Source organism: Aplidium turbinatum, chromosome 1 (genome assembly GCF_918807975.1).
Source record: "Aplidium turbinatum chromosome 1, kaAplTurb1.1, whole genome shotgun sequence".
Lineage (NCBI taxonomy): Eukaryota > Metazoa > Chordata > Ascidiacea > Aplousobranchia > Polyclinidae > Aplidium > Aplidium turbinatum.
The window spans coordinates 34,348,993-34,364,255 of NC_137472.1; the positions used below are offsets into that span (position 1 = coordinate 34,348,993).

The following is a 15,263-nucleotide window of genomic DNA, read 5'->3' on the forward strand; positions in this document are numbered from 1 at the left end:
AACATTGACATCCGTTCCTATCATCATGCTCCTAAGTGCTGTTGTATTATGAGCATTCCAGTCATTAAATTATAATTCTTGTACCGGCACCATTGAAGCAAAATAGCATGTGCTCATACTGGTAGAGTTGAATTCTAAAATAACCACATTATCAAGAAATTTGATCAAATTGAAAATATCGGATATTTTAAAATAGCATGTTTTGAACTGTTGCTATGCGCCAAATGACAGTGCTCAGCATGCTGATGAAAATGAACCCCAACATTTATATGTTTGCATCAAGTGTTCTCAAAATATGGCCATTTTAAATCTGCGGTGTTTCGTCAAAAATTTCAAAGTTTTGGGGTCCTTGGGCCACCCCTAAACAATAATATTTTTCAAAAATACTTTACACAAGGTGTTTTTGTATACAATGGAAGCTTTTGGGAGGGTGGCCCGTAAAAATTTCCAAAAAAACATTTTTTTGAATTGCCTATTAAACTGCGATCAGCAACTTTGGCTTTTTTTAATTTTTTCTCTTGATCTTTTCAGGGTACCAACTAGGTTGCACCCGGCAAATCTCACAACAACGACCAAGCTTGTGGCTGTGTGGGGGAGGCCATGGCTTGACCACTAAACAACTTGGAATGGCTCCTCCTCAATGACTTTCAGGGAGAGGAGCCAACAACAAAATTGTGCCAAAAATTTATGTTTTTTAACTAATATGGGTTCTGCTACTTAAACATTTTAAGCCATAGATCCATCTGAGCAACAATGATAAATTCTAAATTCCAGAACAACATTTTGTCACTTCGGGTACATACTCTTTCTTGACCTATTTTTCCACAACAAAACTAACACATCAAAAATACCATATAACAGTACACTGAATAATAACATAAGAGTTCACAAATGGGGTCATTCCATATCAAAACAGCCAATATGAAGAAATCTTGTATATGGTACCTCTCAGATTTTGCTGAAAAGTTGTCATACTATGCCTTAGGCTACCAAACGAAAGAATTCTAAGTTTTAGATCAATATCTCAAACGATTTTCCCATGGCGGCCATTTGAATTTCAGGCGCTACCCTTGTTTTTGACTTGGGGGAGTAGCGAATAGCAATTTCAGCCATTTTCAGAGCCCCATAACTTTTATTGTAATTGTGGTAGAAGACTAAAAATTGCTGTGCTAGTGCATCATAAACTATACTACACAATTCAATAGTAACAAACAACATCTCTTGATGCATAAGTGTTAGGTGGGTCATCAAAATCCTATTTTTGTGCCCCGTATAAGTGTTTTTTTTCAATTTTCAAATGCTTCTATCACCCAAACCAATCAAAATATTTCTCTAAAACCTAATTATTTGTAATATATGGAAACTTTTCTTCTGCTAACTTGAATTTGGGAGTTGTGGTGCCATTAACAGAGATCTTATGGGGGTCTCAAAATCCTATCAGGCAGAAATGACCCTTTTTTACCCCTATGTTTAGAGCCCCAAATGACCCGCATGGGCATTTTATGGTCATGTTGAAATTTATACCAGACAAACACATACATTTATTCTTTCATTTCATGAAATAAAATCTTTGAGTATCAAACTCCTTCACTATAAATTTTATGTTTTTAAAATGTAACATTTTGGTCATTTTTGACAAATAATCTCAAGTCCTTAATGTAGGTCAGAGAAAATTCAACAATAATTTATCATGAAAACAGTGAAAATAAGTAGGTATTATGCTTAGTGATCATAAACATTGGAGTCCTGACATTGTTGACCATTAATTTATGTTCAAAATGATGCTTTCACCTCTTCTCACCCATGAAAAAGTACCCACCTGCAATCAATAAGCTATGATATGGAGATAAAATTGTAGGAAAATGATCAAGTCGTGTTCAAAAATTAAATTGTTTTCAGTTTGCACTATAATTCTGCATTATGTAAAATGCATAGCTCAAATCAGCTCAGTTGAGTTTGAATATCATCTATTGTCTAAGAAACTGTGGAAGTAATGTCAGAACATTTTCATAATCTTTTTGGTTAAGTTTGTATTTTCGAGCACTGTGTCCGTAGGTTTCTGGTACACCAACACAACAAATGATATGTTGGAATGGCACCCAACAAGGCATTTGTCTTTGGTCTGGCGGCCACATCAAAATGTTGTTTACACGGCTACACGCTTCATGAATTTTACGAAAACATCACCAAATACCATGTTGATCTGAACGTTCAATAATATTTCCAATTAACCAATCATCATCATAGATACACAGGCCTCGAAATTTGTACTTTCTTTCGGCGGTCAAGCATGTCCTACCAGACTGGCACATTCAGCGGACATTCAATATCTCAACCGGACATATTTTTTGCATGTAGATTTTGTACAAAATCACACTACAGTATTGTGTAGTCGTGTTTGTAGAAGAAGATCTTCTACAACAGAATAACTCTGCAATGGTTAATGGCTTAATTAACCGACCCTGAAGTATACTGAAGCAGATTGCTTGCAAATAAATCAGTGCGTTAATGACAGTTGTGTAATAACGCAATAAACACAATTGAAAACAACAATCCAAATTTCCTTATTACAAAAGCAACTACGATCACTTATTCCGTGGTTTTCGCGTTATAGAATCGTTGTGCCAAGCGATTACTGTCGGCGCGGGGTCGTAAATCTCCATGTCAGGACTGTCCAGACAAATGCGCATTAGTGACTCAATAGTGTTAGCCCTCAATAGTGTTAAAGCAACTACTCTAAGCTCTAAGCTTACACTCTGGCGTGGTGGCATACTCTAAGCCAGGGGTCGGCAACCTACGGCCCGCGGGCCGGATCCGGCCCGCCAAGCAAAATTATCCGGCCCGCAGCATTTTTGCAAATTGTAGTTGGCGGGCCAAAACGAACACCCCATTATTTTATGCTGCCATTTGGTTTTACATAACAGAATTAACATTACTAAATGTTATGTAAAACTTTCGCAATTTTTACTTTTCCATATTTATCCGTAACGCTCACTTGTAATCACGTAGCCTGTGTACTTATGCCGCAACAATGCTTAGTTAGGGCATTGTCGCCATTTTGAATTTCCTTGATATTCTTTCTCTGCGAACTGCATTTTAGAGAGAGCGACGTTGCAGGCCTGACAGATAGTTTGATAGATTTGAAGTTTTAAGAATTAGTTTGTTTGAAGGTTGATAATTTAGAAATATGTGTAGCTTAGGAAGCAGGAATTGGCCTTTTTAGTGACAGCCGGTCCAGACTTTTAAATTACTTTATTTTTTAGAGTTATAATTTACTCCCAGTTCCATTTTTCCGTTTTTTTCAACAAGTGATTCTTGTCTTTGAAGAATTTGCTGCTTGTTAGAATCCACCAAGCATAGGAAATTATCACAAAGCGCCTTTGTACCCGCAACCTATCGATCACGGGTCGCTTTGTTATAGTAAACTAGGTTTGGGGCAAAATTTAGCTTAAGCTTGCAGAAGGTAGCATCAAGGTACTTGGCAGTTTCACCTTGAAGTCCGGTTATATTAGCCTATTTACTGCATGCTAGTTGCAGGCTACATGAGTTGCGTTAGTAATAGTCAATTAACCGTATATTTAACCAAATTTTTAGCAATCTTACAATGTTGGCAAAACGTAGAAAAGTTGATGCCGAGTGCCGAGGTTTTAATGAAGCATGGGAGAACAAGTACTTTTTCGCTAACCATTTTGGTAGACCCACGTGTTTGATTTGCCACGTTTCAGTTGCTGTACACAAGGAATTCAACATAAAGCGCCATTATAACTCAAAGCATGCCAATTATTCCAAGTTCACAGGTCAATTGAGGAAAGACGAACTTGAGCGACTAAAAAAGAGCTTAAAACAGCAGAGTTCTGTATTCCAAAAACAAAATATTGAATCAGAAAAGAATACTCTTGCTAGCTACAAGGTAGCAAAATTAATAGCAGAAGACAAGAGACCGTTTACTGATGGCGAATTTGTGAAAAAATGTATGATGGCTGTTGTTGAAACCGTATGTCCGGAAAAGAAAAAACTATTTTCAGATGTCAGTCTTTCAGGAAGAACCACAACCAGACGAATAGAAGAGATGTCTGAGAACGTGAGGTCTAGCCAAAAAGTTTGCTTTGAAGATCTACAGTTCTTCTCAATAGCGATAGATGAGAGCACAGATACGACAGATACAGCTCAGCTGGCAGTATTTGTGCGTGGAGTAACCAAACATTTTCACGTTGTTGAGGACTTTGTTCAACTGTTACCTATCAAAGGTACTACTACAGGAGCCGATATTTTGAAGACATTACTTCAATGCCTTGAAGTCACGAATCTGAATCTCGCAAAACTGGTGTCAATAACAACGGATGGAGCCCCTTCAATGGTGGGAAAAAATAAAGGTGTTGTGGCTTTGCTTCAAAAACACATGGAAGACCAAGGAATTAATAACAACATTGTAACATTACACTGTCTCATTCATCAGGAAGCATTGTGTGCAAAGGTACTAAGCTTAAAGAACGTCATGGACGTAGTGGTGAAGGCTGTAAATTTTATTTTGTCTCGAGGGTTGAACCATCGTCAATTTCGCCAATTACTTTTAGAAGCAGAGAATCAGTATGGTGACTTGCTCTATTTCTGCGATGTCCGCTGGCTCAGTCGAGGCGATATGCTACAAAGAGTGTACGCGCTGAGAGAAGAAATAGCAACCTTTCTTGAAAATAAAAACAAGAAAGCGGCAGAATTTCGCGATCCCCAATGGGTCTCCATTTTGGCATTTCTCGTCGACTTAACATCGCATTTGAACAAGTTGAACTTGCAGCTTCAGGGAAAGCACCAATTGATACACGAGATGTGGAGTTATGTACGTGCATTCGAAACAAAACTACAACTCTGGGAAAGTCAGCTGCAAACTACAAATTATGCTCACTTTGCTACACTGCGAGAGAATAAACCTAAGTTACAAGCAATAATTTATTTGCTTCTGTGATACGACATTTAAAAACTGAATTTTCGTCTCGCTTTGGTGATATTCGTTCTCTCGAGAATGATATTAAGTTGTTCAGTACTCCATTTGATGTACAGGTGGATGCAGTACAAGAGAAGTATCAAATGGAACTAGTTGAGCTGCAGTGCAATAACGAGTTAAAATCAAAATTTCACGCTGAAGGTGTATCACTGCTTGACTTTTACAATAAATATCTCGAATACAAGCGATATCCCACCTTGGTTAATCATGCCAAAAAGATGGCATCAATATTTGGTAGCACTTACACGTGCGAACAACTCTTTTCGTCAATGAAACTCGCCAAGAGCAAGTTGAGGACACAACTTACTGATGACCACTTGCAAGATGTTATGATTCTTGCCTCATCCAACCTATCACCTGACCTTCAGAAACTTTCTAGCAGGAAACAACATCAAATATCACATTAATGTTGTGCTGTCAATAAATAAAGTACTTGGTGTTTTTCGTTACCAATTGGTACTATTTTTCTTTATATTAATCTATACAAGCCTATAGTAGCTAAATATGGAGATACTCTGATAAGAACGCCAATTTTAACAATATTATGAAAAGTAAAGAAAACGGAAGTGCAAATGGAAAACTTGTACGGCCCGTTGACATCTGCGCAGTTTTGTTTTGGCCCGCGACTGAAGAAAGGTTGCCGACCCCTGCTCTAAGCATACACTCTCCCAAATGTGCAGAAATTCTATTTCTATCAGTATCAGCGTGAATAAGGTCGCCACATTCGCCTAAGCACGTGCTGAATCCAGCTGAGACTTGCTTCTCTGTGACGTTTCTTTTTAACAAACGATCAATGTAACGCAATAATCCTCATTGTTAAAATTAGAATACATATCCTGCCGAAAAGTTCAGACAACTTTATTTCAAGGCAACATTGCAAGGCGTTGAAATGACGTAAAAATGGCTACTTTTGCCATCAGCTCGTTAACCAGGCCACTTTAATGTGATCTTTAAAGCAATTGCCTGTACTATTATTGTTTCAGCTCCGTATTTGTTTGCGTTAAACAAACAATTGTAACAATTCAAATTTAAAATATATTTTTGCTGCATTAGCTCTATTTTGGTCAAGAATTTTGCGGCGGTCATTTATGACCGACTAATGATTCGGCTTCGGCAGACATTCGAGGTCATTCCGGAGGTCATGTCCGCCATGACCGCCGGAATTTCGAGGCCTGGATACAGGCAATGTATACTCCTGGTTGGAACAGAGTTGAGATTTTTGATTGATCTGAAAGCAAGCGCTCTTCATCCAAATGTTTTGCATCACAGATTTGTTCTGCACTGATGTCAGTGAATATTGAATCTTGTGACATTCTTTTCATTCGTACTATTGATGAAAATTGGAATAAAGCAATGGTGTGAACGTGTTCCCCTAATAGTTTTAGTCGAGGCATAACGTCTCTCCAATTCATACTCTTCTCAACCATGCACCAATGGGGAATGGCCTCTTTCTCCTCCTGTGAATGTGGTGCCGAGGAACAGACTGCAGACCACATCATCAATGACTGCTCCATCTTCAAGCCACCTAACGGAGTGGAAGGTCTGCGTGTCATGGATGATGAAACCAAAGACTGGCTGCTCTCTAGTAGCCTTCCAGTGTAGTCTGGGAACATCGTGAATCTGGGGTGGTAAAAGGATAGACCCTCGGCCCCAGAGGCTCACACGATGACGATACTCTTCTTTATTTTTTTAACATTGTCTTGCACTAATGAAGAAGAACTGAATGTTTTTGATGTTTGTTGTTGCCCATTCAAACATCTGCAATGGTGTCAAAATAATGGTTTGCATTGGGGGCCTGAAGACTTGCACGTGCTGTAAGACGCTTGACAGTGCCTCCAATTCCGGTCACATAGGCTTTTCCCATGCTAAGTGGCAAAAAAGTGCCATTCAGCAGAAATACCAAAGTCATGTTTGTGATAGCACAGGTTGGTGAAGTTTTTATAATTTTTATATTGTGAAGCTGCACCATCGCTAAAATAGATTACCTTGTGCAGATTCGGGATAAACTGTTTTAGATGAGGTAACAAGAGTGAGTCACAAAGATGGATCATGCATTCCCTTTTATTTGTGCTGTAGCCTGTAACATTGAATTAAGTATGACAAACCAAAAATCATAAATATCTTAAAAACAATACAAAATCAGGTGAATAGAAAATTTTGCCAAATTGGAAATCTACCTAAAAATATACTCCTAAATGGACCCATCTACAGGACCCTAAGCATTGTTCACTGCTTGGTGAGTGTGGTGTACCAACAACTGCACAATTGGAATATAGATTTGAGCTAAGCATTTTACATAATGCAGAATTATAGTGCAAACTGAAAACAATTTATTTTTTGAAAACGGATAGATCATTTTCCTACAATTTTATCTCTACATAATAGCTTATTGATTGCAGGTGGGTACTTTTTCATGGGGTCTGCTACTATTCGGTGAGTCCGATTCGGTGAGTCCGATTCGGTGAGAGCCTTTTTCGGTGAGAGCCCTATTCGGTGAGTTTTTTTTTTTAATTATTGCGCGCCGTAGCCTAATTATCATTGCCGTTATAGGGTTAGGGGATAGGGGTTAATTTTTGTTTGAAAATTATCGGGTACCGTAGCCTAATTAAAACCCCTAACCCCAAACCCCCAAAACCCCCCAACCCCCAAACACCCAACCCCCCCAAACCCCAAAAACCCCCAACCCCCAAAACCCCCCAACCCCTAACCTCTATCCCCTAACCCTATAACGGCAATGATAATTAGGCTACGGCGCGCAATAATTTAAAAAAAAAAAACTCACCGAATAGGGCTCTCACCGAAAAAGGCTCTCACCGAATCGGACTCACCGAATCGGGCCATTCCGTTTTCATGGGTGAGAAGAGGTGAAAGCATCATTTTGAACATAAATTAATGGTCAACAATGTCAGGATTCCAATGTTTATGATCACTAAGCATCATACCCTGGATTTTTTTTTTCGCTGAGACTTTTCGGTCATTTGTCCGAAATGACTTGAAAAAATTCGGTCATTTTTTATTTATTTTGGTCATTTTTTCTGATGAAAATATTTCCTTTGAAGTAGCTGATACAAACGAAAATTTGCACTTCCTGACTAGCTACAACATTAAGTTTCGCTGAGAAACGTTGTCGTGTTTTATCTGAGAAAAGTTAGAACAGACAAACGTTACTTCCAGTCTTCGAAATTAGCATATTTTTACTTTTGCAAAAACATTGTCGAGGCCAAACGGCAAAAGTTGAAATTGCCTCGGCAATTGCATGTGAACGTTTATTATGAAAAAATTGTACCAAAACATGTAAAGCGAGAAGCGAAAAATATACTAGAGTACGTAGTCTATCACGACCGCACTGTTTGATTTCTTGTGATGTAATAATACTAAAACTAGCGATAAAGCGAGCAACGCGATACGCACGCTGAACTTACAGTAATTAATGTTATATAACTCACGGGGGAAAAGTAAGTTAATTTTGGGTTGATTCAATGTTCGAGGCAACACAAATCGATTTGATTTTCCCGGCGGGTTATATTGCATAGCAACAGTACCCAATAAGAAATTTACGTTTGTTTTACATTAATTCGACATCTAGTGACGTTGAATTATCATAAAATAACGTTAATTGCTCAACCAGGTACTGGTAACAAATTAATAGCTCCCCGCGAAAAGATTGCCTCGATTTACGTTTACACTAACATAATTTCGGCACAATTGGGATACTGCGAGCAACACAAAGTCGCGAGACGCGATAAGGAGTAGATGCTTAGACTAATTTGACGTCTACTATCGTTGAATCAATGCAAATAGGGTGATATTTTTATAAAAGATTCAACTTCTCCAAGCTGGGCACGTGTCTAAGCGCCGGCTAAGTAGGAAGTAACCCAAATAAAACATAGTAAGAGTTCAGCAATAGTAAGAGTCTGGTGTAGTCCAAGAAAATTATTTTTTTTTGTAATCTTTTGGTCCTTACAAGCGCTCCTGTGGCCTCAGCATTTTCATTGCCAACGCTAATGCGCCATTCACGCATCTGCGTCGGCAAGTGCCGATTGCCCACGCTAATTTCGAAGAATGACTTCTGTATTTGCGTTATCACATATAACAAGACATTGGATCAACGTTTAAACACTAAGTCTACGTCTTGTATTTCCGATTGACAAAAAATCGTACAGTGGCGCAAGAAGCTTCTTTGCAATCACTGAAATCGATTTGAGCGTGTACATATTTTTTCTGACATTTTGACCGAATTGACTATATTTTTTTCGGACATTTTGCTAAAAAATCGGTCAATGACCGAAAAAAAAAACTCAGAATTAAACTATTTCATTGCAACCCCAAAATTTCATTACGCGACCCCATTTGGGGTCGTGACCCATAGTTTGAGAAGCCCTGGGTTAGAGCATAGATTACTCTATGGATAGAGTTAGCGAAAACTGCGGAAAAATGTTTGCGAAAAACTGCAATCAGGGGACTTCGGTTTTGAGCTATTTTTACTTTCGATCTTTTCAGGAAGAAAATTTTAAAATGATTGCGAAAACTGCGATCAGCGACTTCGACTTTTTTTAATTTTTATTCTCGATCTTTTCAAGGTACGAACTGACGGTCCGAACTGTTCATGGTACGAACTAGGTTGCATCCGATAGGTACGATAGCCCGATAGCTCAATTGGTTAGTGCATCACTTCTGGAACAAAGAAGCTTCAAGATCAAGCGGCGCTGGTTCGACTCTGGGGGTGTGCGCTTGAGCAACGCACGTTAAGGACTGCTCTCCATTCAGCGGCATCTAATGGATGGAATAGTTCCCCGGCAACAAGACTTCAACAATCGGAAACTTCACTCTGTCAATCTCGGTGACCGGGCCTGCGTCAGTGATTCAAAGCCTCTACAAGTATATGCGAAACTGCCAGGATTAAGCTCTGCAAGAAACTTTCCCAGCGGTGCAACTTAGTTCGTACCTTGAACCATTCGTACAGTCAGTTCATACCCTGAAAAGATCGAGAGAAAAAATTAAAAAAAGCCGTAGTCGCTGATCGCAGTTTAATAACACAACGCCGAAGTCGCTGATCGGAGTTTCCCCAAACAATTTGAAACAAACTCGAGGGTTAGGGTTAGCGGAAACGGCAGAAAAATGGTACGAATTAGGTTGCATCCGTACAAGGTCATCAAGTAAACTTTTGAAACTTCAAATTTATTTTGAAAGTTAAGGTATTTTGCTTGTCAAAATAACTTGAAAGTTATTTCGCTGTCCAATCACCCGATTCCAACCCTTAGATAACCATTTGTGAACTCTTATGTTATTATTCAGTGTGTTGTTGTATGGTATTTTTGATGTGTTAAGTTTTGTTGTGAAAAAATAGGTCAAGAAAGAGTAGCCTATCTACCCGAAGTGACAAAATGTTATTCTGGAATTTAGAATTTATCATTGTTGCTCAGATAGATCTATGGCTTAAAATGTTTAAGTAGCAGGACCCATATTAGTTTAAAAACATAAATCATTATCGGTATGTCCTGGGGTGTATATATACATGACAATAGTACCGTATCAGATAATGTGGTGTACAGTCTGAGCCACATGCACAAGATGGTGAGTCGGCGAGGCCCCATTGCAACATGATGCTGTTGAAACGTTGTGAATACAGGTGAAAACTTCTCTTTTTCTACTTCATTGAATATTTTCAAAGAGTGACACCAGTTAAAAACAAGCAGCAACCTTGACCAGGGTTGCCAGATTGATAAAACAAAAAAGGCCAAATGCATCCCCAAAAAAGGCCAAATTATAGAAAAAAAGGCCAAACCTGAGGTTTTATTCTCTTTGTTGAAATCAGTGGTGTTTTTGCACTTACTTTCAACAACAAATTATATAATATTTACCCAGGTTCTATTGTTTTACATGTTATCTGTTAAAGAAGAATCGCTTAGTAAAATTCCTGAAAAAATGCAATCCATAAAATACAAACAGATAGGTATGGAAACAATTACAATACAACTGAAATATGCATACAACATTAGGCTAAGCATCATCCTGTAGACTAAAAAGCCATTAACGTCCACCAGTGAGACCCTGGTGACTAGTGAGAAGGAGTTAATATTGGCATATCACTTAATGCAATATGAAATAGTATACAATATTTATACCCAATACAATTACTTGTAGGCTACATTAAACACCCAACACTGCAAAATCAGAGAAATCAATTGCATTTATGTCCAACATCCTTCCACAATGAACACTCCTTACTATTCTAGGAATGCTAGCGCCTCTGCCATTTCGTTACTGCTAGTTTCACCATAAACAATATCAGATGTGAAACGCCTTATCACTATGGCACTGGCATCAAAGTTTGTGCAACATTTTCCATTCAGCAGCATGTCCATTTGTATTCGCAAAATCGTTTCCAAAAGCTCAGTCTGCATTTTGTTTCGTGTTTTTTTTCACTGCAGTAAGTGATGAAAAATCCTCTCTTCTACTGCATTACTGACAGGGATGCAGAGACATAATAAAGCATAGCTAGCAAGGTCTTTGAAATGGGCATGATGTAAAACGCTACACCAAAACTTTTCACTGTTGCTAGGGATAACCAAAAGAACTATGAAAACCAAAAGAAAAAAAAGCCAAACAAATGCCAATCGAGAAACTAAAAAAGGCCAAAAAAAGGCCAAGCGGCCAAACAAAAATTGTCCAGCCAAACACTTTTCAAAAAGGCCAAATTTCTGACATTTGGCCGTAAAAAGGCCAATCTGGCAACCCTGACCTTGACCCAACAACTAAAAACATGTGTTGCGGTTTTTGTCAGCGAAACAGAGTTGCCGAAATTTTCTCATAATTTACCATCAATAACAAAGTTGCCATATACGTAATGTTACGTAACAAACAATTACAAAAAATTTACAAAAACATTACTAATTCACAAAAACTTTACTAATTTAATTATTACTAATTTAAAAATTTACAAAAACAAAAACGTTACAAAAAATGTTACGTAATGTTAGAGGAATTCGGAAAATTTTTATCTTGAAATTCGGACATTCTAGGAAATATAATGCAAAATGCTTTGAATACATGTGTATTATGAATGTGTAGTTAGATTTACTAATATGGGGTGGTGGCTAACTAGATGACTGCTTATGGTGTTTTGCTACCACCTTGGTTGCGCTATAATCTAACCCAGTGGTTCTTAACCGCCGGTGCCGGTCCGCGTAATTTTTTTGTCGGTCTGCAGAAAATCTTACTTTCTGCAAAGCTTAATTTAATGTGGAGTCATTAGCATATTGTAAAATTGTGATCGCACTGGGAAACATGCACAGCTGTAAAACTGACATATCTCCACGCAAAATTGTTTGATAATAAAGGTGAACTTTTTGATGATCTAATTCTGTGTCGTTGATAATGTTTTTGTGACAAATTGCGTGTAGTTTTCAAAAAGTTTTGAAACACAGAAGTAGATCCCAAATGGGGAATTTTGTCTTTGATTTTGAAAAATTTCAAAGTCCATGGAGACGAAAATTTGGAATTAGATAAAGTTGAAGCTCCGGGATAAAGTCAGGCCTGCAATGGAAATTTGCCAGAACCGGAGTTTGAGAAAGCAAAGATCTTGTTTTTCAAAGACCATGCGGAAAATAGCGCTTCGGAATGGAATGAAGACAAGCCGATTTGCTTTGGAAAATGCTTGTGAAATGGAGTGGTGAAAAAAAGTAAAAAGAAGTGCTGAGCATTGTAAGTCAACACTTGAAAGAGTTGGCTGACAATTTGACGATCATTTTGCGTAACATGCAGATCTTCGACATGAAAACTTTTGAATAAACAATCCATGCATCGATGATGTCAACACATGCTACCTTAATCTATCTTCATGAAAAAGAAAGTCTGATTGAATTACAATATGTTGTGCTTCTACTTTGTAGTCCAGATTCGAAAAACATCATTGTCACACTTCTGGATATCTCTTGCAAACGATTTCATGCCTAACTTTCAAAACAATCGATTTGATGTTAATTGTTTCAAACTTTCAAATACGGTAGCTATTTAGAAACGACAATTCTTTTTCATCTCTAGCTTTAAAATAGTAAAGACACAAAGCAAAGAAATCACCTGGATGCCGAAACAGAGCTATGTGTTTTTGAAACTTCTTTAATATCTCGTTTTCCTCGCGTAGGCTACTGGCAGCGTAACAGTAGCAAATTTCCCACTGACATTGATTTTGTTTGCAAATGGATTGACATTTTTCTGTTTGAGTTGATTGCCGTTTGATTCAAATTTTCTTCTTGAATACAAATCATATGCTAAAACCTTGCATTATGGTGCGCAACGACAACTTTGGTTAACAAAACTTTACAAATATTCATTCTATTCATTACGATCTTTGGTTGCCGGTCCGTCAACATTTTTAAAAAATTTTGCCGGTCCCCGACTGTAAAAAGATTGAGAACAAATGATCTAACCAACAGTTTACAATACATTGTTTTGCTACATTCACTCTGCTTGTTTGTTGATATATGGCGCTATCGAAACAAAATAAACTGACTTAACTTTATTTATGGTCCAGCACTTCACCGATATCACAAAAAAATTAAACATTTGTACAAAAAAATTTCCGAATGACTTGTTAATTGTCGGATACTATTTATGAAATTAGGTCAGCTGTTCCGGTGGCTCGATTGTCCTTGCAGGGTTTTGTGTTTTTTTGTTTTTATTTGGAGATGATAAATATTTGATAGTGTTACGGACAATCGTTGCCCAAATGAAACGTCACATAACTTACGTCATGGAATATTTCAAAAAATGAGCAGAGATTGCAACATACTTCGTAACACCAGTAGAACATTGCACAAACCGTTTCAACACCTGTTGGGAATTGCATAACAATGTTTATCACTGTTACGTCACAGAAGCTGGTTACGTACATTTGAAATATCTCAAATCAGTTTCGTGATTTTAGAATCGTCGTTGGAAGGTTCGTCAAATATTAAAACTGTTTTGCTTGTGCTTCCCAACTAGACGAAAATTCCGTCTTTTATCCTAGTAATTTGTATTGTGGTGACAAGTTTTAGTGGCGTATCGCGTTGTGCTCCCCTTTTGACAGCCAGTGGCGATTTTTTGCTGAAATACAATTCTTGAAAGACGTTTTCAGAAGAGTATTTTTTCGATGTTATCGCGGGAATTTTATGTTTCAACTTTCCCACGAACATATTATGGTTTACCGCAGTGACCAGATGGATTGTGAATGATTGACCCTGATAGCAGCAGACTACTGCTGAGCGTGAAGACTACAGTCAAACTTCGATACTATGCCACCCTTTGGGACCGAGAGAATGGCATAGTAGCGAGGGTGGCATAGTAGCGAGGGTGGCATAGTAGCGAGAGTTTGTAAAAACAGCCTTTTGACGTGACCATGTAATGCCACGTTGTGTTGTACGATTATAATTGTACGAGGAAATCCAATCTGAGCCGGATGATGTTATTCTGCTCGAGATCTGGGAAGCGCTGCCTGCCGAGGAAAAGATGCACCAGAACAAAGAGATCGAGCTGTCTGACTTTCTTGAAGCTGATGAGCGCCTCGAGACTGGTGGATCTTTTACACTGGATGAGATTGCGAAGGAGATGTTGCGCAGCGAGGAGCCGGTTGAAAGCAAAGATGATGAGATAACTGCCGCAGCTCTCACACCGCAGCCGTGAGCTCTCACACCATAGGTGCCGCAGCTCTCACACCCGCCACATTGACACCGCCATCAATGACGCACTACGCACTGTGACTGGATGCCTGCGTCCCACTCCAACGGACTGCCTTCCCATCCTTGCAGGCATCCAACCTGCTGAGCTTCGCCGTAAAGGAGCCATGATTTCCCTTGCTCGTCGCGCACTGGACCCCGACCACCCCCTCCACAGTGCACTCCAGCGCCTACCTGGAGGACAGCAGCGACTGAAATCAAGACGCCCATTTGTGCCCGCCGCACAACAGCTTCTGAACAACGTTGAAGATCTTGGAATAAGTGCGGCACACTGGACGAACTACACATGGAACATGGAGTGGCAAAACAACACCTCCCGACTCCATGATTTCCTACCCGATGTCGATCCCCACCCTCCGGGAATGTCCCTCACAAGACTTGCGTGGGTCCGGCTTAACCGCCTACGAACCGGCGTCGGTCGCTTTCGTTCAGACATGTGCAGATGGGGCCTGGCTCCCTCACCGGGATGCGAGTGTGGCGCCACAGACCAGACAGTAGATCATGTCGTCCATGACTGCCCAATCCATCAACCACCACATGGAACGCTT

General features: G+C 39.0%; 1 protein-coding gene across 1 annotated transcript; it reads left to right on the top strand.

The window, feature by feature from the left end:
* The first annotated feature begins 3,604 nt into the window (after positions 1–3,604).
* Positions 3,605–14,662, top strand: LOC145765139 (general transcription factor II-I repeat domain-containing protein 2B-like). The gene is made up of 3 exons (XM_082576907.1): positions 3,605–4,834; positions 5,056–5,199; positions 14,420–14,662. The coding sequence occupies exons 1-3, from the start codon at positions 3,605–3,607 to the stop codon at positions 14,660–14,662; spliced, it is 1,617 nt and encodes a 538-aa protein (XP_082433033.1).
* Positions 14,663–15,263: the final 601 nt, after the last annotated feature.

Coding starts and splice junctions, on each gene's coding strand:
- LOC145765139 (XM_082576907.1), top strand. CDS start 3,605: ATGTTGGCAAAACGTAGAAAAGTTGATGCCGAGTGCCGAGGTTTTAAT. Junction 4,835..5,055: donor TACACGAGATGTGGAGTTAT/GTACGTGCATTC, acceptor TTTGATGTACAG/GTGGATGCAGTACAAGAGAA. Junction 5,200..14,419: donor ACAAGCGATATCCCACCTTG/GTTAATCATGCC, acceptor TAATTGTACGAG/GAAATCCAATCTGAGCCGGA.